The sequence below is a fragment of the Stegostoma tigrinum genome, chromosome 14, assembly GCF_030684315.1.
Source record: "Stegostoma tigrinum isolate sSteTig4 chromosome 14, sSteTig4.hap1, whole genome shotgun sequence".
NCBI lineage: Eukaryota > Metazoa > Chordata > Chondrichthyes > Orectolobiformes > Stegostomatidae > Stegostoma > Stegostoma tigrinum.
Window position 1 is genome coordinate 6,511,201 of NC_081367.1, and position 22,908 is coordinate 6,534,108.

Here is a 22,908-nt window from a genome sequence, read left to right on the forward strand (position 1 = left end):
CAGATGCTGGAGAATCCAAGATAACAAGGTGTAGAGCTGGATGAACACAGCAGGCCAAGCAGCATCATAGACCCTTGAAATGTCAGCCTTCCTGCCGCTATGATACTGCTTGGCCTGCTGTGTTCATCCAGCTCTACACCTTGTTATCTCTACTACTGAACACTCACTTGTTGCAAATTTTGTTGTGACAATAAATCTTTTGAAATGTGGAGATGTGTGTGGGCTCTTTCCTTTCCTTTGTGCTAACACTGTAGCTTCAGACGTATAATGGAGTTCATCATAGAAAACCAACAGTGTAGAAACAGGCCATTTGGCCCAACAAGTCCACACCACCCCTCTGGAAAGCACCCACCTAGACCCAACCCCATCCCACTACCCTTTCCCTGCATTTCTAATGTCTAATCTACGAAATGTACACACCCCTGCACGCCGTGTAATTTAGCATGCCCAATCCATCTAGCCTACACATCTTTGGGCTATGGGAGGAAACCCAGGCAGACATGGGGAGAACGTGCAAACTCCATACAGACAGCCACCCGAGGATAGGATCGAACCCAGGTCCCTGGCGCTGTGAGACAGCAGTGCTAACCACAGAGCCACCGTGTCAGCTCAGGGTAATTATAGTGGGGCAACCATAATGAGTTCACAGTTAGTAAAAGTGAATGCTCATTGCCTATATTTCTGAGAGATGTAAAAAAGGGGTACAACAAAAGAGAGAAAAAGATGGACGGTGTCTGCTTTCAGCCTAGTTTGATTTTAATTCAGTAATGAAGGTAGAAAACACCTCAGAAGGAAATACTTCGATAAAGAAACAGTTTGAAGACAGAATTTTTTACCACCTGCCTCAGACAGAGTGAATGGAATTGGCAGAGTGAATAGCAGATCAAAGAGGAGGAGAGTGAGAAGGAAGTGCTGCAAGGAGAACATACAACGAATGTCTGAGTCATTCAAAGGGAATGAGACAGTATGTTGTTGGGGTGGGACATTGGCAAAGGTGATTGCTTACATAATGTGGAGGGGGTAGAAGCTGGTTAAGAGCTGATTGAGAATTGAGTGAGACCAAATTTCTCACAATTTCCAATCCCAAACTAAAATGCAGTCTGCAGCCCTACTGCAGCATCAAAACAGCTTCAACTTCCCACTGGAGTCAAACAAAAAGGCACAAGCAGTGGGGGAAACATGAATTGGAGAGGGAATTTACCAGGGGCAAGAGAAACAAGTTGAAAAGGAGAGCATAGTCTCTGATTTATCTGGTGTAAAACTATGAGAGGGGGATTCACAAAACATTAATTTACACGTTAGGTTGCATGCTTCTCACTTGAAGCATCATGAATCTGCAACTCTCTCAATGGCCTTTCAAGAGTTTCTATGTTTTAATGTGAAATTTTAAAAAGTTCCATTTATTGACTCATGGGATGTGAGCATCTCTGCCAAAGCCAGAACTATTGCTTCTCCTCAATTGCCCTATCGAATTTCATGGTGAGTCACCTTCTGGAGTCACCATAGCTTGCCTGTCGTAGATACATGCACAGTGCCGTGAATATGAGTTCCAGGAAATAGACCCAGTGACAATGAAAGAAACGTAATTTATTTCCATGTCAGGATGGCTTGAGACGTGGGAGGGGAACCACCAGGCTCTGCTGTCCCCTTGCGCCTTCTCGGTGATAAGAGGGCATGGGTTTGGAAGATGCTATTGAAAGGTAGGCTTGGCAAGCTGCTTCAGCGAATCCTCCAGCTATGGCACACTGCCGCTACAGTCTGCTGAGAGTGGAGTGAATGGTTAGGGTGATATCCGAGGTGCTGCTCCTACAGGCAGCTTTTGGAATTGAACTACTTGTGTGTTGCCGGCACTCATCCACGCAACTGAAAAATATTCCATCATCCTCCGGACGTGTACCTCGCACACAGTAAAAACACTCTGGGGAGACAAGCAGTACATTACTTCCAATCATCTATCTGTTCAGCAGCTGCAATATTTGTATAGTGTGCCCATTTCAGTTTCTCCTCACTAATGACCCCCAGGATGTTGCTGGGGGAGATTCACTAAAACGTTACGTTAAATGGTGAGGGGAGATGGTTCTCTCTGTGACATGTGGCATAAATGTTATTTTCCACTGGTCTGTTCAATACCCAACATTTTCCAGACAATAATGAAGCTGTATTTCCCAGAGGAGATAGTCGGAACTGCCGATGCTGGAGAACCTGAGAATAACAAGGTGTAGAGCTGGATGAACACAGCAGACCAAGCAGCATCAGAGGAGCAGGAAGGCTGAGGTTTCCAGTCTGGATCCTTCTTCAGGAAAAAGGAAGAAGTGTCCAGACCCTATCGGGGAAGCAGGGCAGTGTTCACAAGAAAAGGCTGTTGTCGAAACAAGGTGTAATTCACTGAGCGACAGCGACTCTGTACAAATGACATTAGCTCCTTACACATTGTCACTAACTTCACTGGGAACACCTCTTTGCTCCATAAGGTCCAGCTAAAGTGCCTTTTTCTCCACCCAGCCACAGCGGGACCTACGCAGGTCCCACATTCACTCTTTCAGAACCATGAACTTCGACATCACACATCCCCTTGACATGGATGTCACACATTTTTTTGTTGGTCTTGGAAATGCGGTTATACTGTTAGCCTGACTGTTTAACAGAGCAACAATCAGCAGATAGTGAGGTGGGGGTGGGGGGCGGGGGCGGGGGGGAATTAGGGTTTGTTCACTGTCCTCCCAATGAAGGGAAACATTGACACTTTCTAAACTCACCAGCCTCATGGAGGCTTATTTCTGAAGGATTAAGATCCAAAATGTCAGCTTTCCTGCTCCACTGAAGTTGCTTGGCCTGCTGAGTTCTCTCTCTTTCTGTATCTTGCTATGTCCGTTCTCCCCTCCTCCCTTCACTTGTCCCTCCGTTTTTCTCTTGAAATTCTCTCTCTCCATCTCCCTCTCAGCCCTTCACTGTCTCTTTATGGGTAATACCAGGGGATCTTCCTGGTCCTTGACCCACCTGTGTTTTGCCCCATCATGGTTTGTCTAAACGGGAAGTTGGACGGGGTTGTTAGCTAAAACACCTTTCTCAGCGAGGGGGGCGGAGAAGGGGGGTCTGCCTCAGAACTGGGATCTTGCTGTGCAGTAAGGTGGTCAGTGAACAGACAGTCTCTAGCCATACTCCCTGGGGCCTCCAGTGCCTGGGGTGGGGTCAGGGATCCAGTGAGGGTGAGGGGTGGGCGGGTTTGGGTATTGCTCGTGGAGGGAGATACAGTGGGGTATTTACACACAGTGGAGCGATCACAGAGGAATGAAGAAAGATGATGAAGCTGCATGGGGAGCAATCAGAAACTGTGAGGCTAAAATCTTTAGTTGGGATAAAAGTCAGGTTGCAAATATTTAAGTGAAGCAAACATTTGTTGGGGGCAATATTTGAGATGACATGAAGTGGGAAGGTTGCAAAATTGGAATGGGTAGCAAACTTTTGGGGAACTGAAATTGGGAAATGCAATCTTTGAGGGAACAATATTTGGTGGGTGGCGCAGCAAAATATTTGTTTGGGGGAGTACAATATCTGGCAGGGGCAACAACGTTTTCAGCAGGGCAAGATTTCGGGATGGGAGTACAATGCTGTAAAGGTGAGAGTGGGAGTGTAGTTAACCAGTAAAGACAGAGAGTTTACTTTTAATTAGTATCTGAGAATGAATATCAATCCATTTCACAGATGAACATCGGGGATTACATGGATCTGTTGTACATTTGGAAGTTTGTTCATTGTACAAATAACCATGAGTTTATTAAACACATTCACCTCCTTCCTAACAATAGAGCGAGGGACATCAAAGTACTGTCCCACTTTCCCATCGATAATTTGTCAGTAAAAGCTGGGGATTATCTGATTGACACAAACAGCATGGCTTTGTGAGGGATAGATCATGTTTCACAAACCTTACTGACTTCTTTGAAGAGGTGACCAAACACATGGATGAAGGTGGAGCAGTGGATGTGGTAGACATGGATTTAAGTAAGGCATTTGACAAGGTTCCCCATGGTAGGCTCAAGCAGAAAGTAAGGAGGCATGGGATAAGGGGAAAATGTGGCTGATTGGATTCAGAATTGGCTGACCCTTAGAAGACATACGCTAGTAGTGGACGGAAAATATTCAATATGGTGCTGTTACAAGTGGTGTACCACGAGGATCTGTTCTGGGTGCTCTTCTATTTGTGATCTTTATAAATGATTTGGATGTAGGAGTGGAAGGGTGGACTGGAAAGTTCATGGGCGATACGAAGGTCAGTTGAGTTGTAGGTAGTGCAGAGGGCTGTTCTCGGTTACAAAGGGACATTGATAGGATGCAGAGCTGGGCTGAGAAGTGTCAGATGGAGTTTAATCCTGAAAAGTAAGAGGTGATTCATTTTGGAAGGACAAACTTGAAAGGAGAATACAGGGCTAATGGAAAGACTCTTGGCAGTCTGGAGGAACAGAAGGATCTTGGGGTTCATGTCCACAGTTTCCTGAAAGCTGCCACCCAGGCGGATAGAGTTGTTAAGAACATGTATGGTGTGTTAGCTTTCATTAATGAAGGGATTGAGTTCAAGAGCTGTGACGTTATGCTCCCACTATACAAAAGTCTGGTTCAGCCACATCTGGAGTATTGTGTCCAGTTCTGGTCACCTCGTTACAGGAAAGATGTGGAAGCATCGGAAAAAGGTGCAGAGGAGATTTACCAGGATGTTGCCTGGAATGGAGGGGAGGCCATACGACGACAGGTTGAGTGCGCTAGGGTTTTTCTCTTTGGAATGACGAAGGATGAGAGGTGACTTGATAGAGGTGTACAAAACGATCAGAAGTATAGATAGAGCGGACAGCCAGAGGCTTTTTCCTAGGGTGGAGGTAACTATTACAAGGGGGCGATAGTTTTAAAGTGAGTGGAGGTAGATATAGGGGAGACATTGGAGGTAAGCTCTTTACTCAGAGGGTGGTCGGGGAGTGGAATGCATTGCTGGAGAGGTTAGTGGAGTTGGCCTCATTTCGGGTACTTAAGCAGCTATTAGATAGGCATATGGATGATAGTATAAAGGTAGGGGTAGAGGTTAGATAGACCTTAGGTTTAGGGTAAAAGTTTGGCACAACATTTTGGGCTGAAGGGCCTGTACTGTTCTACGTTCTCCGTAAACCTTGTTTTTCCAGAGGAAATGTGAGTCGAAGTGAACACACTCTCACTCAATCACACCTGCAGTTACACCTCTCTGCCAGTAGTTGGCGCTGCATAAGTCGTCTGTCACTACCTTTGTATCTCGAACACACAAAAAAAGAGACATTCATCATGCCTTATGCAACAGATTGATCATTGGTAATCCTTCCATACAGTACATTTCATGTGTCACACTCTGCTTCCTGCATTAATTTCTTCTTCACATTGTTAGCTACATTTCAATAAATGTACGTGTTGTCAAACTCAGGAGGAGCGTCCCCACCAGGGATCAACTAGCATGTTTACACTTCAGTCAAGATCTTGACACAGTGCCACACAGGAGATTAGCCACGCTGATGGAATTTCAGGCATGGGGAGGAACTTTTGATGTTCATTGTAAATTGTAATGAATCAGAGGAAACGAAAAGGAAGTTGTGCACACGCGAGAATGGAAGAGGCAAGTAACAGGATGCCTGAAGGCTCAGGGCCAAGACCATTGTTGTTTGCACTAACCACAATTCCTTAGTCCGACGGAAAGAAAACCATTGAAGTCTTCAGGTTTGGGATTTGGCTTATTAGGGGAAAAAATTGGGCCAACAATCAGCTAAAATGGTCAGAGTTCAGGAAGAAATTTGCCATACTTTAGTCAGACTCAGAAAAATTTGACATTGTCCTTCAGAATATTGCTAATTTTATTCTCAGCCACTCTACAATTGACTGCTGTTTGGTTGTATGTTTCACCAGAGGCCAGGAGAAACAATTGGCTCGATACTTCTGCCATGTTGTGGACAGCATTCATAGTCAAAACTATCAATTGCTATCATCTGATTTTAATTCGCAAGAATTTCATAAAAATGGCTACAGCAATCACTTGGCCATAGGCTGAGACAAGTTCAGGAAGCCAACATAGAACGAAATTGTCTCAAGAGAAATGGACATTTACTTAAAGACAGCAACCAATCAACTTAGTCGGGAATCAAGAAACCCATATGACTCCTGTTAAACTTTTATGTTGCACGTTTGATAGATATTTACAATTTTCCAGCTTGGAAAAGACAATGAACAGACTTAGGAATTCATGAATGAACCATATTTCAGTAAGCAGCTGAAAGAAGAAAAATAATAATAGCAAAGACTGCCAGTCTCCTTGTCTCAAAAGCCCATATTGATAACAAACCAAGATTAGATTAGATTAGATTCCCTACAGTGTGGAAACAGGCCGTTTGGCCCAACAAGTCCACACCACCCCTTGATGCATCCCACCCAGACCCATCCCCCTATAACCCACACTCCCCTGAACACAACGGGCAATTTCGCATGGCCGATCCAACTAGCCTGCACACCTTTGGATTGCGGGAGGAAACTGGAGCACACGGAGGAAACCCACACAGACACGGGGAGAATGTGCAAACTCCACACAAACAGTCGGCCGAGGCTGGAATTGAACCCGGGTCCCTGGCGCTGTGAGGCTGCAGTGCACTGAGCCACCGTGCCACCCCAAGTTGGAGAAATACCTACTCAGTGAAAATTGAAGGATTCTAGAAATTTCATTATTACTGAGGATACAAGACATCAACTACACAGCCATCATTCAAATCTCAATTCCAGGAGGTAGAACTTTTTAAAATACATATTCATTTTCTTCCTGTTATATTATACCCTGTACTACATAAAATTTTACATGTATATAGATATGTTGGATGCCATGTTTTAACCCTGAAGAATTAAATATTCATATTACTCTCTTTCACTCAAAAAAGGTCACAATTTTACTTAATTTTGATCTATTGACTACATTCTAATGAAAGAAGAATACTGTAGAAAATTAAAAATCTTTGCTGCTACAAACCAACAGGTAGAACAGAATTACTTTCCCTGTTCATTTTGATATTTTTTTAAAATTCCAAATCTTTTACCTTTCAAAATTGTACTCTCCACTTCATATTTTCTCGTCATTGTTGTTACACTCCTAGTAAGTACTTTTGTTCAATTTTAAATTGGCTTCTATTTATCTATGACATTTTGAAAGCATCTGTATTCTCCTTTAATTACTTGTTTTATTTTTATGATCTCTTTGTAAAGCATCTTTCTTATTCCATTTCTGCGACCATTCAGCTAGTTAATCTAGCTAAAGTCTAACCAAAACTGGGGTTCCACAGGGCTCTGTCCTTGGGCCTCTACTGTTTGTAATTTTTATTAATGACTTGGATGAGGGGATTGAAGGATGGGTCAGCAAGTTTGCAGACGACACAAAGGTCGGAGGTGTTGTTGACAGTATAGAGTATCTATGTTGTAGGCTGCAGTGGGACATTGACAGGATGCAGAGATGGGCTGAGAGGTGGCAGATGAAGTTCAACCTGGATAAATGTGAGGTGATGCATTTTGGAAGGTCGAATTTGAAAGCTGAGTACAGGATTAAGGATAGGATTCTTGGCAGTGTGGAGGAACAGAGGGATCTTGGTGTGCAGATACATAGATCCCTTAAAATGGCCACCCAAGTGGACAGGGTTGTTAAGAAAGCATATGGTGTTTTGGCTTTCATTAACAGAGGGATTGAGTTTAAGAGTCGTGAGATCTTGTTGCAGCTCTATAAAACTTTGGTTAGACCGCACTTGGAATACTGCGTCCACTTCTGACTGCCCTATTATAGGAAAGATGTGGATGCTTTGGAGAGGGTTCAGAGGAGGTTTACCAGGATGCTGCCTGGACTGGAGGGCTTATCTTATGAAGAGAGGTTGACTGAGCTCGGTCTCTTTTCATTGGAGAAAAGGAGGAGGAGAGGGGACCTAATTGAGGTATACAAGATAATGAGAGGCATAGATAGAGTTGATAGCCAGTGGCTATTTCCCAGGGCAGAAAAGGCTAGCACGAGGGGTCATAGTTTTAAGCTGGTTGGAGGAAAGTATAGAGGGGATGTCAGAGGTGGGTTCTTTACACAGAGAGTTGAGAGAGCATGGAATGCGTTGCCAGCAGTTGTGGAAGCAAGGTCATTGGGGTCATTTAAGAGACTGCTGGACATGCACATGGTCACAGAAATTTGAGGGTGCATACATGAGGATCAATGGTCGGCACAACATTGTGGGCTGAAGGGCCTGTTCTGTGCTGTACTGTTCTATGTTCAAAACCTATGTGATGATTTTCTCCTTCACCTTATTGCAGTCTCTATTCCAAAACATTCACCTACCTAATGTACTTCTTAACTCATAGTTCTATCAAACCACACCTCCACAGTCCTCTAGTCTAACGATGTGGCTTTAAGCTGGACTTAAACCACACAAACCGGGGTCAAGATGAGAGGAAAGGATAAAAGTAAAGCTTAGCCTTTAAATCTAGAGATAGGATAAAGCAAGGTTTAAGTTGAGAACATAAAGCATAACTGAAGAAAACGAGTATTAAACTGAGAGAGCGTTAATATATTTAATGGAATTAAGTCCAAAGCTCTGGGGGTAGCATTGGAAAGGAGTATTCACAATAAAAGGCCATTGGAAAGTGCAGAGATGGGGTTTAGAGAATATGCAGGTTAGCCTCCAAGGTGTGACGTTAATAGAGACGGCAGTTGTCATGTAACAGAGTGTCTGCTGAGAGGCTAGAACAATTGTAGCTCAGAGCAGGAAGCACTGCTGCCATTCCAACATATGTATTGTCGACAAATATTTTAGAAAGAAACCTCAAAAGGGTCTGGCCTAAGCTTGCAATTATGAACAGAAATCCCACACCAAAACAGAAAGTAAGATAAATTGAGAGCCAGAACAATATTGCGGTGGGGAAGGCAATGATTTACCCAGAACTATAGAAATAAGCATGTATCAGCACGGGAGACTGTTTGGTCCCGATTTGTCTCTAAACGTTTCGCTGCTCTCTCCTTAGACCCGAAGGCTGTGTCACATCTGCTGAGATCAGGTAACATAGCAATTTAGGGAAGGTCAAGTTGTGACTGGACAAAGTCCATGACTAATCAGAGAGAACTTAGCTTGAAACTCTGATAGACAGGGCAGCACATCACTAGCACACTGAATGGCACTTTCATTCCACTCATCTTGCGTTTCACACCATTTCAAGATGCAGCGGTTCCATACCAAAACAGCTTTTGGGGAAAAAAAACATTAAAAGGCAAAGGCAAATTTCAATAAAACTGTCTCCAATGCTTTGACCACAACCCCAAAAATCTGGGGTTTTAACATTCGTGGATATGACTGGAAGGCCCCAATATGGATGTCTGATGGTTGAGCACTGGACGGGCCTGTGGGTATGAGAGTGGTGCTAACGTTTCATGCTTCAGCTGGTCTGAGTATCAGAAAATCTGCTGGAGATACTATCCCCAAAAAGACCGAGCAAACTGAAATCCTAATGTGGCCTGCTGCTCACCAGTTAATCGTGTGGATGTGACACCAGTTTCCAGTCTGCTCAGGTAGTCGCTCTCATTTAAAGTGACAGTTGCAACGAGGGACACAGGTGGCCTCATATCTACCTCTTACCTTGTTCATCATAAGACCAAAAGGCACAGGAGTGGAAGTAAGGCCATTCGGCCCATCAAGTCCACTCTGCCATTTAAATCATGGCTGATGGGCATTTCAACACCACTTCCCTCCACTCTCCCCGTAGCCCTTGATTCCTTTTGAGATCAAGAATTTGTCGATCTCTGCCTTGGAGGCATCCAACGTCCCGGCCTCCACTGCACTCTGCGCCAATGAATTCCACAAGCCCACCACTCTCTGGCTGAAGAAATGTCGTCTCATTTCAGTTTTAAATTTACCCCCTCTAATTTTAAGGCTGTGCCCACAGGTCCTAGTCTCCCTGCCTAATGGAAACAACTTCCTAGCATCCACCCCTTCTAAAAAATACATTATCTTGTAAGGTTCTATTAGATCTCTCCTCAACCTTCTAAACTCTAATGAGTACAATCCCAGGATCCTTCGCCGTTCATCATACGCTAAACCTACCATTCCAGGGATCATCGGTGTGAATCTCCGCTGGACACGCTCCAGGGCTAGTATGTCCTTCCTGAGGTGTAGGGCCCAAAATTGGACACAGTATTCTAAATGGGGCCTAACTAAAGTTTTATAAAGTCTCAGAAGCACATCGCTGCTTTTATATTCCAACCCTCTTGAGATAAACGACAACATTACTTTCGCTTTCTTAATTACGGACTCTGCCTGCAAGTTAACCTTTAGAGAATCCTGGACCAACACTCCCAGATCCCTTTGTGTTTCTGCTTTACGAATTTTCTCACCGTTTAGAAAATAGTCCATGCCTGTATTCTTTTTTCCAAAGTGCAAAACCTCACATTTACTCACGTTGAATTTCAGCCATTTCCTGGACCACTCTCCTAAACTGTCTAAATCTTTCTGCAGCTTCCCCACCTCCTCAGTACTACCTGCCTGTCCACCTATCTTTGTATCATCGGCAAACTTCGCCAGAATGTCCCTAGTCCCTTCAGCCAGATCATTAATATATAAGGTGAACAGCTCCGGCCCCAACACTGAACCCTGCGGGACACCTCATCGTTGAGCCTTTCCTGCTGGATACTTGATGCCGCATAAATTAATAAAAGTGACACGACTCACTGTCCACATTCACACAGCAAAAGTAACAACAGTGAAACCAAACCCAACAGAGGGCGATGGCCTCACTGTAAAGGGATACCTGTGCAATTACCAGGAGCTGTTCCCTTTCTCATTTCCCTGTTGCATATTATTGAAGTACATGTTCAAGGCAGGCCGAAATCGATAATTATATAAAATACCTGTATGGACAGAGTGGAATAAAGGCCCAGTTCAGTAAAATACACCACGTTTCCAAAAGGTGCCATGGGCCTGACTGGCAACCATTGTCAATAGATTGTTGTTGCATTTTCCTAAGTCTGCATAAGAGGAACAGCTTCATTCCTCTCCTGACAGAATCAATCTTAACTAGGATCCAACATATGGGTCTTCACTTTAATAAAACAACGTGGGGCTAATATCCCATCAGAATTAGTTACAGGATTTATCAGAATGGAAGGGAAAACAAAACACAGTCAAAGACATCAGATTGAAACAAAAACAGGCAATATTCCTATTCTGTGACCCCAGAGCGTCTTTGTACTCTTAGGTGTCAAGTAACATGTTACTAAACAGCTCTGGATTTAGGACTAGTCCAAGGGTTCACAGTCACATTCAGTGCATTTGGTTTGCTTCAGCCTATAGGGTCGGCACCTCCACTCTCTGTACAATCAGTTCACATCAGAGAGAAGCACCAGCACCATTGTTCAGTGGATTAGCATCAGGAAGAGCTGGGCTTTAGCAGATATTGGAATCAATACTGAAAGCTTCGCTTGGTCTGAATGTCGTCAAGGATTTGTTGGAGCTCCTCATCCTCAAATCGACCCTCCAAGCTGAAATTTTTACAAAATAGAGTGGGAGCAGGGGAACAAAGAGAAGAAAAGAGCATGAATATTCTGCAACCACCATCACAGTTAGGTGACTAAAAACAATTACTCTACATGCAGATTTAAAACTGCCAGATCCCGAAGAGCTACATCCATTAGACAGTGACATTGATATAAACATATTTGTTCCAAACTCAGTTCAGTTCATTCCCAATCACTTCATTAAAATATTCCAGCTTTGTTAGCATACAATGGAAACTCATCAGCTCAAGATGTCACCAACGTAGAAGGTATATTTAGGGCGATGGTTGTTTTCATACTTATTTTGCAAAACAAACTTATGCCATTGTCTTATGCCCACTTGTATACCGTGTTCTCCAAGACGAGGGTACTGAAGAATTATTCGAACCTGCTTCCATGAGAATTCAAATGCCATAAACATCAACACAAATACAGACAGAAATGCTAATAAATGGCTGCGTCACCTCATAAAATAATTAAAGAGAAGGAAAAAATAGCCCCCAAAAATCAAAATGTAGCACTCAGGAGAACGCACAGAAAAGAAATATTTGCTCTGATTGCTTAACCGGGAGCCAATGCCTTGTCTTTAAAGTTCTCATTCTTGCTTTCAAATCAGTACTGTCACTCCCCAGCTCTTCCATTTCCTCCAGTCCTACATGTTTGGAGAAGCATACATACATGGAAATTGTATTTACTTCACGACTGACCTCGGTGCCTTCAGTGGACCCCATGCTCGAAAGAAACAGTACAGAAAGAGCACTGACCTGGGAATGAGGGCTTTGGCCTCCTCAGCTGTCTCAGGACACAGATTGGCCAAACTGGCTAGCTCAAATTTGTGTAATTTCTTCTGTAATAGCAGACTACAAGAAAGAGAATGTGAAAGCTATACTTCAAATGAAAGCCACACACTAGTTCAACTCGATCTCTTCACAAGAGCCTAAATGTGATTAAATACAACACAAGCGTAAACAGGACTGAGAAGAATAATATGATCAATTCTATTTATCTGTGATAATAGAGTAAGACAGTTAATAGTAGACAAGTAAATTGAAAGATAATAAAATAACTACTGAAAGAAAATGACAAAGTTGATATAGTTACCAGGAAACATTTCCTTGTCAAACACAGTCAACAGATCCCAGCCACAGTTGTTAACTTTGAGCCAAAAGCAGGCAAAAAGGATCAGTATTCAAGAGGATCAAGTTATCAACCTTCATACTTAGTCAGAAGTCAAAATTGTGCAATATGTCATCATAGGATAATTGTGCACTAAGCTCAGAGGATAGAATTAGCCCACTTGCCACTGAATTTGCCTGAAATTTGCTGTGAATACTGTCACAAAGACAATTTAGCTGTCACATTATTATAATAGCACTGTTTGGACATATGTGCTTTGAACTTTTAGGAAGAGACACTGCAAAACAAAATACAATGACTACAGTAGCAAAACCATTGCATTTAGAAGGAACAGGTTGTTTCAATGAAGATGCCAAGTCCACAACACCTTCAGAAAAGTCACATGATCCAGTTTTGGTTCCAGGGAAAGAAAAGTAGATGATTTGAGCTCAGATAACCAGAGAGATAACTTGCCTTGAGCACAGCCCTTACCATCTCTGTTTTCTCTGAAACTCATCTTAAAAGTTTGAGTTATAAACCTTTTGAAAGATTTCATCAAGTATTAGTTCCTAATGGGAATAGTTCTGATTGCTGCACTCTGAGTTCTTGAAGGAGAATCAGAATCTATCACCAAATTCAAAAGAAAATCAGCTAGTCACATGTGATCCAGGAAGAAATCCTATTGCCAATATTTTGTAAGCAAAGTGACTCTGCTACAGATTACCATTTGGACACTGATTTTTTAAAAAATTAGATTGTAACTTGGTTAAACACTTAAGAAAACACATTGAAATGTTTTCAAATTTGTCTCTCTCACTGCATCCGAGTGAGTGAGTGTTATTTTTCAGGAGAAATTGAATATATTTGACAGCTTAAACCTTAAGTTAATCTCAACAATTTGCTTCAGTAAGCTTCATATACAATAAGTTAATTCGTGACTTGTTACTTAAAGACCATGGCTGACTTGCTTTGATGTGGACTAAATATACAATCTGATACTATATATAATTGAAAATACCCCCCCCCTTTCAAATTCCAAATCTGTTGGGACCAGGGAAGGATGGGACAAGTAAGAGAATTAATTCACCCCTCCCAACCCCAGCAAGAGCAATACTGCAGATCAGTAGGTGCACTGAATATTTTCGAATCCTCACGCACTGACCTCCTAACACTGGCAATGGTCTCCCTATTTTTGAAGCGGCTGAATCTGGCTGTATAGTTTAACGTTTTCATAAACACTTCAGAGAGCTCCTGCTCATCTTCTGCACTTTCGTTCTGCTGCTTCCGGTGCTCCAGCAACATGTGGACCTCAGAGTTTAACAGGGTCTCTGAGCTTTCAAACTCTGTGACAACATAAAACAAAACAACCAAAATGTAGCCAAACCTTCAGTCAGTTACCTAACAATGCCCCTCCCAAACAACTTCCAATAACTTAGTTTTTTGAATACCATATTGATAGTACTTAAGCTCAAACATCTATCAACTGGTAACAAAGTGTGGAGCTGGAGGAACACAGCAAGCCAGGCAGCAGAGGAGCAGGAAAATTGACGTTTCGGGTCAGGTCCCTTGATTTCTGAAGATTTCTAAAGAAAGGTCCCAACCCGAAACATCAACTTTCCTGCTCCTCTGCTGCTGCTTAGCCTGTGTTCCTCTTCCCCCACCTTCACACTGTGTTATCTCTGACTCCAGCATCTGCAGTTCTTGCTATCTCTGAGCGATCACCTGATAACAGGTTAACTCCTTCCATTCCTGTGTACTGAGTTTCCATATCTGAAGCCTAGAAAGAGGGAGCGAACAGTACCGTATTGCACACATTGAGCAAGGTAATTTCAGAGGATTAAATCATTGTGCCACATACATGCTTCTCCAGTGGAACATTTGCTGAGTAGTAGATGTGTACAGTTGGAATTTGGCAGAAAGCAATTCATAAGCTTTTTTTTAAAAAAGGTAAGTGAAGAACTTAAGTGGGAATAGCAAAGGAAGTAGTGTATTTATGGTGGAACAGACTCAAGGGCAAGAAAAGCCTTTACTGTGCTGTATGATTCTACAACTCTGAGGCTTTCCTGAAAGTGGTTCGCATCGCTGCCTCACAGTGCCGGGTAACAGGTTCAATTCCGACCCTGGGTGGCTGTCCATGTGGAGTTTGCATATTCTCCCTGTATCCGTGTGGTTTTCCTCCGGGTGCTCCAGTTTCCTGCCACAGTCCAAAGATGTGGATTGGCCATGGTTAAAAGCCCCATGCAGGGTTACAAGGATGGGGTGGGTCTGCCGGGGATGTTTTTCAGAGGGTCAGTGCCGACCTCTATGGGCCAAATGGCCTCCTTCTGTACTACAGGGATTCTCTGACTCACAAAAGGAGAATGAAAGTGGCATGCTCAGTGGCCAACCCTTCACCCTGTTCCCTGAGCATACTGCTGCTATTGTTATCATTCTCTCTTGAACTTGGTGGCCTGTCGCTTATGTTATGTCTTTATGCAGCATTTCTTGAAGGGCAAACTAGAAGTGAATTGAGCATATAAAACAGAGTGAGAACTGACTGAGAATACAGCAGGAACTTTCAATGATTTACCTTTCTCACCCCATTATCATCATCATATCCATCCCTCTCCCTCTCCGCCAGTACCTTTCGGGAACACCAGCTGGGAAGCGTCCTCCTCCACATCGCCGACCCGGGCCTCACTACCACAGGCCGCCATTGCAAGTCCTCACTGACCCGGAACAAGACCAGACCAGATCCCAGCCCATCCAGACGCATGCGCAAAAGCTGTACGGCTTCCCCCCCACCCCGGGCGCTGCCACGTTTGATACAGGCGGAACCTGGTCACTGAAAATAGCCTGGGAACAGTGTGGCTCCAGCCTGGCCCGGGTTCTTGCCTTCCTATTCGTTAAAACATTTTGTTGGATTGAGTCGGTCAATCAGCGTCATGATTCTGAGTGACTGAATGGGTCCCGCTCGTAAGAGGAAGAAGGGAATCTGTACTCGAAACTTTAACTCTGCATCCTCGCCACAGAGGCTGCCCAGACCTGCTCAGTTTCTCCAGCAATTTCTGTTTTGTTTCAGATCTGCAGTATGCACATTCTCTTTGTTTTATGTAAGAACAAGAGGACATAAAGCTAAAGTGATCTACAAAAGAAACAAGGGTGAAGTGAGGAAAAACCTGTACAAACAGTGAGTAGTTAGGCTATGGAATGCACTGCCTGGAAATGTGATGGAGGCACATTGAATTGACGCATTCAAGAGGGCGATGTAAATAACACTCAAAGCTATGAGGGGAAAGCAGGATACTGGCACTAGGTATTGGTGCACTTTTCACAAGCTGTTGTCAGCACAATGAGCTGAATGGCTTCATGTGCACCATAATACTTATATAATTCTATGGGTCTACTCCCTGAGGAAGAACAATGTCCCTTTCAATAAGAACATACCCAGGTGACTCAGGTCAGCCCTGAGTCTACTTCACCTTGCATGGCTGATCTGATTGTGGCCTTATCTCCATTTTCATGCCTGACCTCCTTGGAATCTTTGACTCCCTTGTCAATATATAACTCCGACTTGAATGTATTCAATAGCCCAAATTACATTGCTTTCCATGTGAATTCAAAACACAAACTACCCTCTACAGAGGGTGACCAACTATTAAGACCATAAGAAATTGAAACAGGAGTAGTCTGTTCAGCCCTTCAAGCCTGCTCTGCCATTCAATAGCATAATGGTTGATTCAACATTCCTCGTCTCCTATTTCCTGCTCTTTCCCTGTAACCCTTCATTTCCCTATTGATCAAGAACCTATCTCAGCCTTAAATACACATAAGGACCCCGTGCCAAAACAACTTTCTGTAGCACGGAGTTCCCAAGACTCTCAATCCTCTGAGAGAAGGAATTCCTATTCATCTCAGTCTTAAATTGATGCCCCTTTATTGTGAGACTATGCCCTCAGGTCCTAGAGTCTCCCATGAGGGGAAACATGCTTTCAGCATTTGACCCTGTCAAGCTACTGAAGAATCCTATAGTTTCAATGATATCACTCTTGTTCCAACAGTAGAGTCCCAATCTGTTCAACCTCTCATCAGCCAAGTCCTCTATACCAGCGATCATCCTGGTGAATCTTCTTTGAACTGCCTCCATTTAAATAATTTCCTTAAATAAGTGGACCAAAATTGCTCTCACAGTACTCCAGATGTGGTCTCACTAGCACCTTGTAGTTACAATAAGACTTCCCTACTCTTATACTCCAGTAAACAGTTGCGGTCCAGCACTGGTCCATGTGGAACCCACTGGTTACAAGTCACCAAGCTGAAAAAAAACCCTTATCACCACTGACTGTTTCCTGCCCATTAGTCAATTCGCCATTCATGCCAATATAATACCTCCAATACTGTGGGTTCTGTTCTGGATTCCCAAAAACTGTCAACAGTCCCCACAGGTGCCATTTAGAGATCTTTGACTTTTGAGCGTTGTGGTAATGGTTTATGCACAGAATGCTTTGCTGGTCTTCTGCTCCAACAACTTCATCAGAGGTAAAGTCTCAACAACCACCTACCTACTCATTTTCAGCTGCAATCTGTCCTTGGAAGTTCAGCAACACTTAAGATTTGGTGAGCCTCCCCTAATCTTTTCCTCAAATGTTGGTCAACCTGCCTCTAAGGGAATGAGTAATTTTCATTTTAAATGGGAAACTCATTATTTTAAAACTCTGGCTTCTAATTCTAGACTTGCACCTGAGGGCAAACATCCTTTCAGAATCCATCTTGACAAGCCTCCTCAGAAACGTCTTTGTGTCAATAAGATCTCATTCTCCTAACCTCCAACAAGCCCATTCTGCTCAACCTCTCCTTATAAGACAGACCTCTTCATCCTGCAAATCTTCTAAGTGACTCTCCTCCTGCTTCCAGTGTAAGTAGGGTTCCCTCCTTAAGCTGACCAGAGTTGTGCTCAATGTGATTTCACTCATGGCCTCTGCAGTTTTAAGACATCCCTACCTGTATTCTCCACTCCTTTTGTAATAAATGCCAACATTCCAAACACTTGCCTCATCAACTTGTTCAGGGATGTAACACCTCTGGAGTGGTGGGATCTGAACCTAGGCCACCTGACTCAGAGGTAGAGATCTACCAATGTGTCACAAGGGTGCCGAAGCCTAAAATCCATTGTGTTCCGAATGACATGCTGCACTTGGTGGCTGATTATTTGTGATATATATAAGAAGTCTGCAGTGTCTCTCTGCCTTAAATAATAGTCTGCTTTTCTATTTCTGCCAAATTGGATGACCTCACATTTTCCCACATTGCATTATATCTGATAATTTCTGACTCCCCATTCTTTGTAGATTTAATTCCCAACTTATCTTTGTATTATCAGCAGAATTGGCTACAAAACAGTCAGTCCCTTTAACAAAGTCACGGACATAGATGGTGAATAGTCAGTTTCTCGTACTGATCCCTGTGGTATTCTGCTAGTTACAGTTTGTCATCATACTAATGACACATTTATCTCAACCACTTTTATCTTCTTAGTTCATTCTCTACACATGCTAAACACCCTGAACACCATGAATGCTTACCTTTTGTGGTTGGCTTTCATGCAGTGATTTTATCAAATGCCTTTCAGAAATCCAAATACACTACAGCTACTAGTTCCCCTTTAAATATGTCGCTTGTTACATTCTTAAAGGACATTACTGCAAATATCAATCAAATTTTTCTTTCACAAAACCATATTTACTCTCCTTGATAGTATTAATTTCAGATTGTCCTTCCACTACCTACTTTGTAGTGAATTGTAGCATTTTCCTAATGCCAGACATTGGAGTAACTAATCTATCATTTCTTTGTCTTTCTCCTTTCTTGGACATAGGTGTATTTTCTGGTTTTCCACTGGGCTGGGTCTGTTCCAGAATCTAGGGAATTTTGGAAGATTACAACCAATGCATTTACCATTTCTCTGTCGCTAGTTTCATTTATTCCACAGAATGCAGACAATCAGATCCAGTGGACTTGTCAGTGTGTTTGATTTCTGTTGCTTTTCCTGTGCTTTTTTGGTGACTGTTTTCTTTCACTTCCTTCATTTTGCTGATTGATTTTCTAATATTCATGGGGTGACTTTTTATCTTTAACCTTGAAGACTATTGACTTTCGCTAACTGTTTGGACATCCTTCTGCCTTTATCCAAAGATTTGTTATGGACCTGCAGTTCTCACTCAAACTGAATCTCAAATTCTTTCATGCCTTATTCACTCCTCTCGAAGGCATCCTTTACTGTAAAGGTCATTAATTTATTCTGTTTCATTCCCAATTGATAAAGTTGTTCCCTTGTAGCTTCCAGTGTGTATTGTCTTTGAAACTATTCCAGGAACACATCCTACAGGCCATCTTTGCCAATTTGATTTCGAAAGTTTTTGTCCACTCACTTACCTGACTAAATCCCTTCGTAGTCTCTTTATGTTCTTTTGACATATTTTCCTACCTAGCTTTGTGTCATCTTTGTCTTTAGCTAATGCCAAATGTTTGGGGTCTTCACACAAACATATCAGGGATTTCCAATTGTTTTGTATGAGGAACTATCTTTCCATTTATCTCTCATACAGGGCCAGCTAACAAATTTTGGGCAGATAAAGTCATAAATACTAAACATGAATTTGAAACAAAATTCCAAAGCAATAATTTGAATAAATTAGTGACTAATAGAAATGATCTCTAAAAAGTGCCGAGTAGCAGAGCTAACTAATAAAACCTTTGTCATTTCAGGTAAGGTCATAAGAACACAAGGTGTAGGGTAGATTCATTCTGCCCATTCAGCCCATTGAGTTCGCTACACTATTTAACAAGATCATGGCTGATCTGATAATCCTCATCTCCAGTTTTCTGCATTTCCCCAAAACCCTTAACTCTCTTTCTGATTAAAACTCAGTATAAAATATCTAAAATATAAAATAAAATTAAATACATACTTAAATATAAGAAAATAGCCTTTAAATACCATGAGGCAGAGATAAGTAGTACTTGAATAGTAAGGCGGTGAAATGTTATGGGTCGGTGGAAATGTACAATTTTCAGATATGTAGCAAGAAAATAAAATGCTAGATTCTATCCACTTTCCTGTATGCATCGGAAACCCAAACAATTAGAAAAATGCATGGGGAGAAAATGGAAACCTTTGAAAGGTGGGTGCAAAGATACATGCTAAAAAGTTCCAAATGCAGACTACAGTCATTAAGAGGTCCTTGAAATCATGAGTGCAAAAAGGAGTCTAAAAATGGCATCCAGAAAACAAAAACTGTTAGTGTTTTGGTATTTGGTCAGAGCTGGAAAGCTGCAGAAATGTCTTTCCTCAGGCAAGGCTGAGAATTGCAGAAATAGCTGTTCAACTAGCTCTAATTAAATGAGGGAAATAACAGAGTGGTTGCTGATGAGCCACAGTTGGATGTGAGGGGAGCACAACATACCACAACAACAACATACCTCCTGGCTGGAAGAGATACCAGCAGCAGCGGGAAGTCAAAATGTAACCTCAAATCAAATTTCAAAACTTACTTTCACCTCTGAAGTGGAGAGTTATGAATGTGAGAATTGGAATTTGTGATAAGGATGGAATGAGAACATTTGTGGAGGGCAATTGTCCAGGATGGGTGTGGTTAATTACGGTCTGAATGTTGGCTGCTGAGATGGAGATTTGAGGAGGTAGTTGGGGAGAAAGGAATGTGTGAAACTGCAAGGTTGGTCCATCAGAGGAGTGCCTGAAGGGATAATTCTGGTAAAGTCAGAGAGCATGTTTGTGTGTGGTAGACCTCCACAGCAAGGCTAAACACTCAATCCTGGTAAGAACCTGTGCATGGAGTCTTTTAACGTGGGGAGGCTTGTGCTGTCGCTAGCACCTGATTCTGGCTGGCCAGGAAACTTGCACATTTATTTTTACCGAATCATAAAGATTTATATATTGATAACCAACCTGCTGGGCCATGTTCTGATGTACTTTCACTGGCCATTAAGGGTTCAGATGGGGCCTGAACTCAGATCTGCCAGCCAGGAGGTAGGGACACCTACCTGGTTGGGTGATGGAAGACGCTGTCAAAGTGGCAACGACAAGAATCTTTCCTGGCCGAAGGAGGTCATGAACACAAACAGGAAGTTCCAACACTGAGATAACAAGGCATAGAGCTGGATGAACACAGCAGGCCAAGTAGCATCAGACGAGCAGGAAAGCTGATGTTTCGGGCCTAGACCCTTCTTCAGAAATGGGGGAGGGGAAGGGGGTCTGAAATAAATAGGGAGAGAGGGGGAGGCGGATAGAAGATGGATAGAGGAGAAGATAGGTGGAGAGGAGACAGACAGGTCAAAGAGGCGGGGATGGAGCCAGTACAGGTGCGTGTAGGTGGGGAGTTAGGGAAGGAATAGGTCAGTCCAGGGAGGATGGACAGGTCAAGGGGGCGGGTTGAGGTTATTGGGTAGGAGATGGGGGTGCGGCTTGAGGTGGGACAAGGGTATAGGTGGGAGGAAGGACAGGTTAGGGACGCGGGGACAAGCTGGGCTTGTTTTGGGATGCAGTAGGGGGAGGGGAGATCTTGAAGCTTGTAAAGTCCACATTGATACCATTGGGTTGCAGGGTTCCCAAGCGGAATATAAGGTGCTGTTCCTGCAACCTTCGGGTGGCACTGCAGGAGGCCCAGGATGGACATGTCATCAGAGGAATGGGAGGAAGAGTTGAAATGGTTCATGTCTGGGAGGTGCAGTTGTTTAGCACGAACTGAGCATAGGTGTTCTGTAAAGCCGTCCCCAAGCCTCCACTTGGTTTCCCCGATTCTGCCACTGTGTTCAGATGCTGAGCACCAGACTCCTGCTGCTGACAGCATCTGCAGCATATAGCCACTGCATCACAAGAGATCAAAGAGTATGGGGAGAAAGCGGGAGCAGAGTACTGAGGGTGATCAGCCATGACCATATTGAATGGCAGGACAGGATTGAAGGGCTCAATGGCCTAATGCTGATCCTATTTTCTTTGTTGGTGGAGCGGGGAGCAGTTGGCCTCTTGCTCCCATCCAGAGGAATGGGCATCTCTCCTCTGGCCCTTGCTGCTTCCAGCATCACCTCCAGGCAAGAGTCAGATAACTCAGGAGGCAGCTTTCCCATGATTTTCTTCCATTTGCATGCATTCTGTAATAATTTGGGTTCCTGGAGCCATTCTGAGGGGAGGGAGGGTCTCTCAATAAGTGAGAATTAATCAGCACCAGCTCCGCCGCCCTCTTCCCTGCTTAGCAACAGAGTCAACGCTGTGTTCCCATGGTAACAGTAACAGCACCGGTGCCTCCCGGAGAAGTCCTCCAGCAGCTCGGAAGACGGGGTTTCTATCCCATCAGGCAGCAGGCCGCCGTGCATGCCGGGAAGTGTAGTCCAGCCTGGTGAGATCCCGGACGCCATTCGGCCTGCTATCCACGTCTCCTCCGAGGCCCTGGACTACAAATCCCGGCGTGAACCGGGGGGAGTCAGTGGCTTGGGGAAGGGAACAAGCGGCCGCGGTGGGAGAAGGAGGAGCCGGTGATTGGGACGGGCCCCTTTCGGTCCTGCCCACTCCCCCACCCCGTCCTCCGACCCTTGCCGCTGTCGCTCCTAGGCCGGGGCCGGGCTTCACTTCCGCTTCCCTCCCTCTCTGTGTGTCCCTGTCCGCCCCGCGGCGGGGGCGGGGGAAAGCCCCCAGGCTGCACGGCCCCTACCGCCGGAGACCCAGCGCTGCAGTCCGGGTGAGTGTAGGCCTCTGCCCGCCCGCTGGCCAGCTACCTCCTTGACCCCTGGACCCGCACCTGCCGCATTTTCAGTTTAAAATCCCTGCCGCTCACGGAGAAACCTGGGGCCAGGGTGGGAAATAGAGGGCCTGGTATCTGGGAGCTGCTTTGGGGAGGTGGGTGGAAGAGGAATTTCCGGTGGGAATGAAGGCGGAGTGAGGGATAGAGGTGGGAATGGTTGGGGGCGAAGGGGGAATAGGGGTTTTGGAAGTGAAAGGGGGTCGGGTGAGAATGGGGGAAATCAGGGGAAGGAGGTGTTGGTGAGGATTCGGGGGAATCTGGCAAGGAGTGCAAAGCGGATTCAGGTGTGGGGTTAAAATTGGGGGAGGGTCAAGGGGGTTAGCGAGGGGTTATGTTCGGATGATGAATGTGGGGTGTTTGTCAAATGGGAGAGAATGAAGCACAGGTGAGTGGGAGGGACTGGGGTTTTTTGAAAGGATGAGGAAGTTTGTGCTTGAT

At 44.0% G+C, this 22,908-nt stretch overlaps 2 protein-coding genes across 2 annotated transcripts in view; one reads left to right on the plus strand and one right to left on the minus strand.

Annotated features, from left to right (window-relative positions):
* Positions 1-11,082: 11,082 nt before the first annotated feature.
* Positions 11,083-15,409, minus strand: polr2d (RNA polymerase II subunit D). Its single transcript, XM_048542180.1, has 4 exons — positions 15,300-15,409; positions 13,839-14,019; positions 12,325-12,420; positions 11,083-11,545 (listed from the first exon to the last, which is right to left on the minus strand). Exons 1-4 carry the CDS (start codon positions 15,370-15,372, stop codon positions 11,467-11,469), a joined length of 429 nt encoding a protein of 142 aa, XP_048398137.1. The 5' UTR covers positions 15,373-15,409; the 3' UTR covers positions 11,083-11,466.
* A 6,778-nt stretch (positions 15,410-22,187) lies between these two features.
* Positions 22,188-22,908, plus strand: part of LOC125457670 (serine/threonine-protein kinase PAK 2-like) — an 80,382-nt gene continuing 79,661 nt past the window's right edge. Inside the window, exon 1 of the mRNA XM_048542217.2 lies at positions 22,188-22,407. The gene's annotated coding sequence lies outside the window, so the exon portion shown is untranslated. The remainder of the gene's footprint in view (positions 22,408-22,908) is intronic.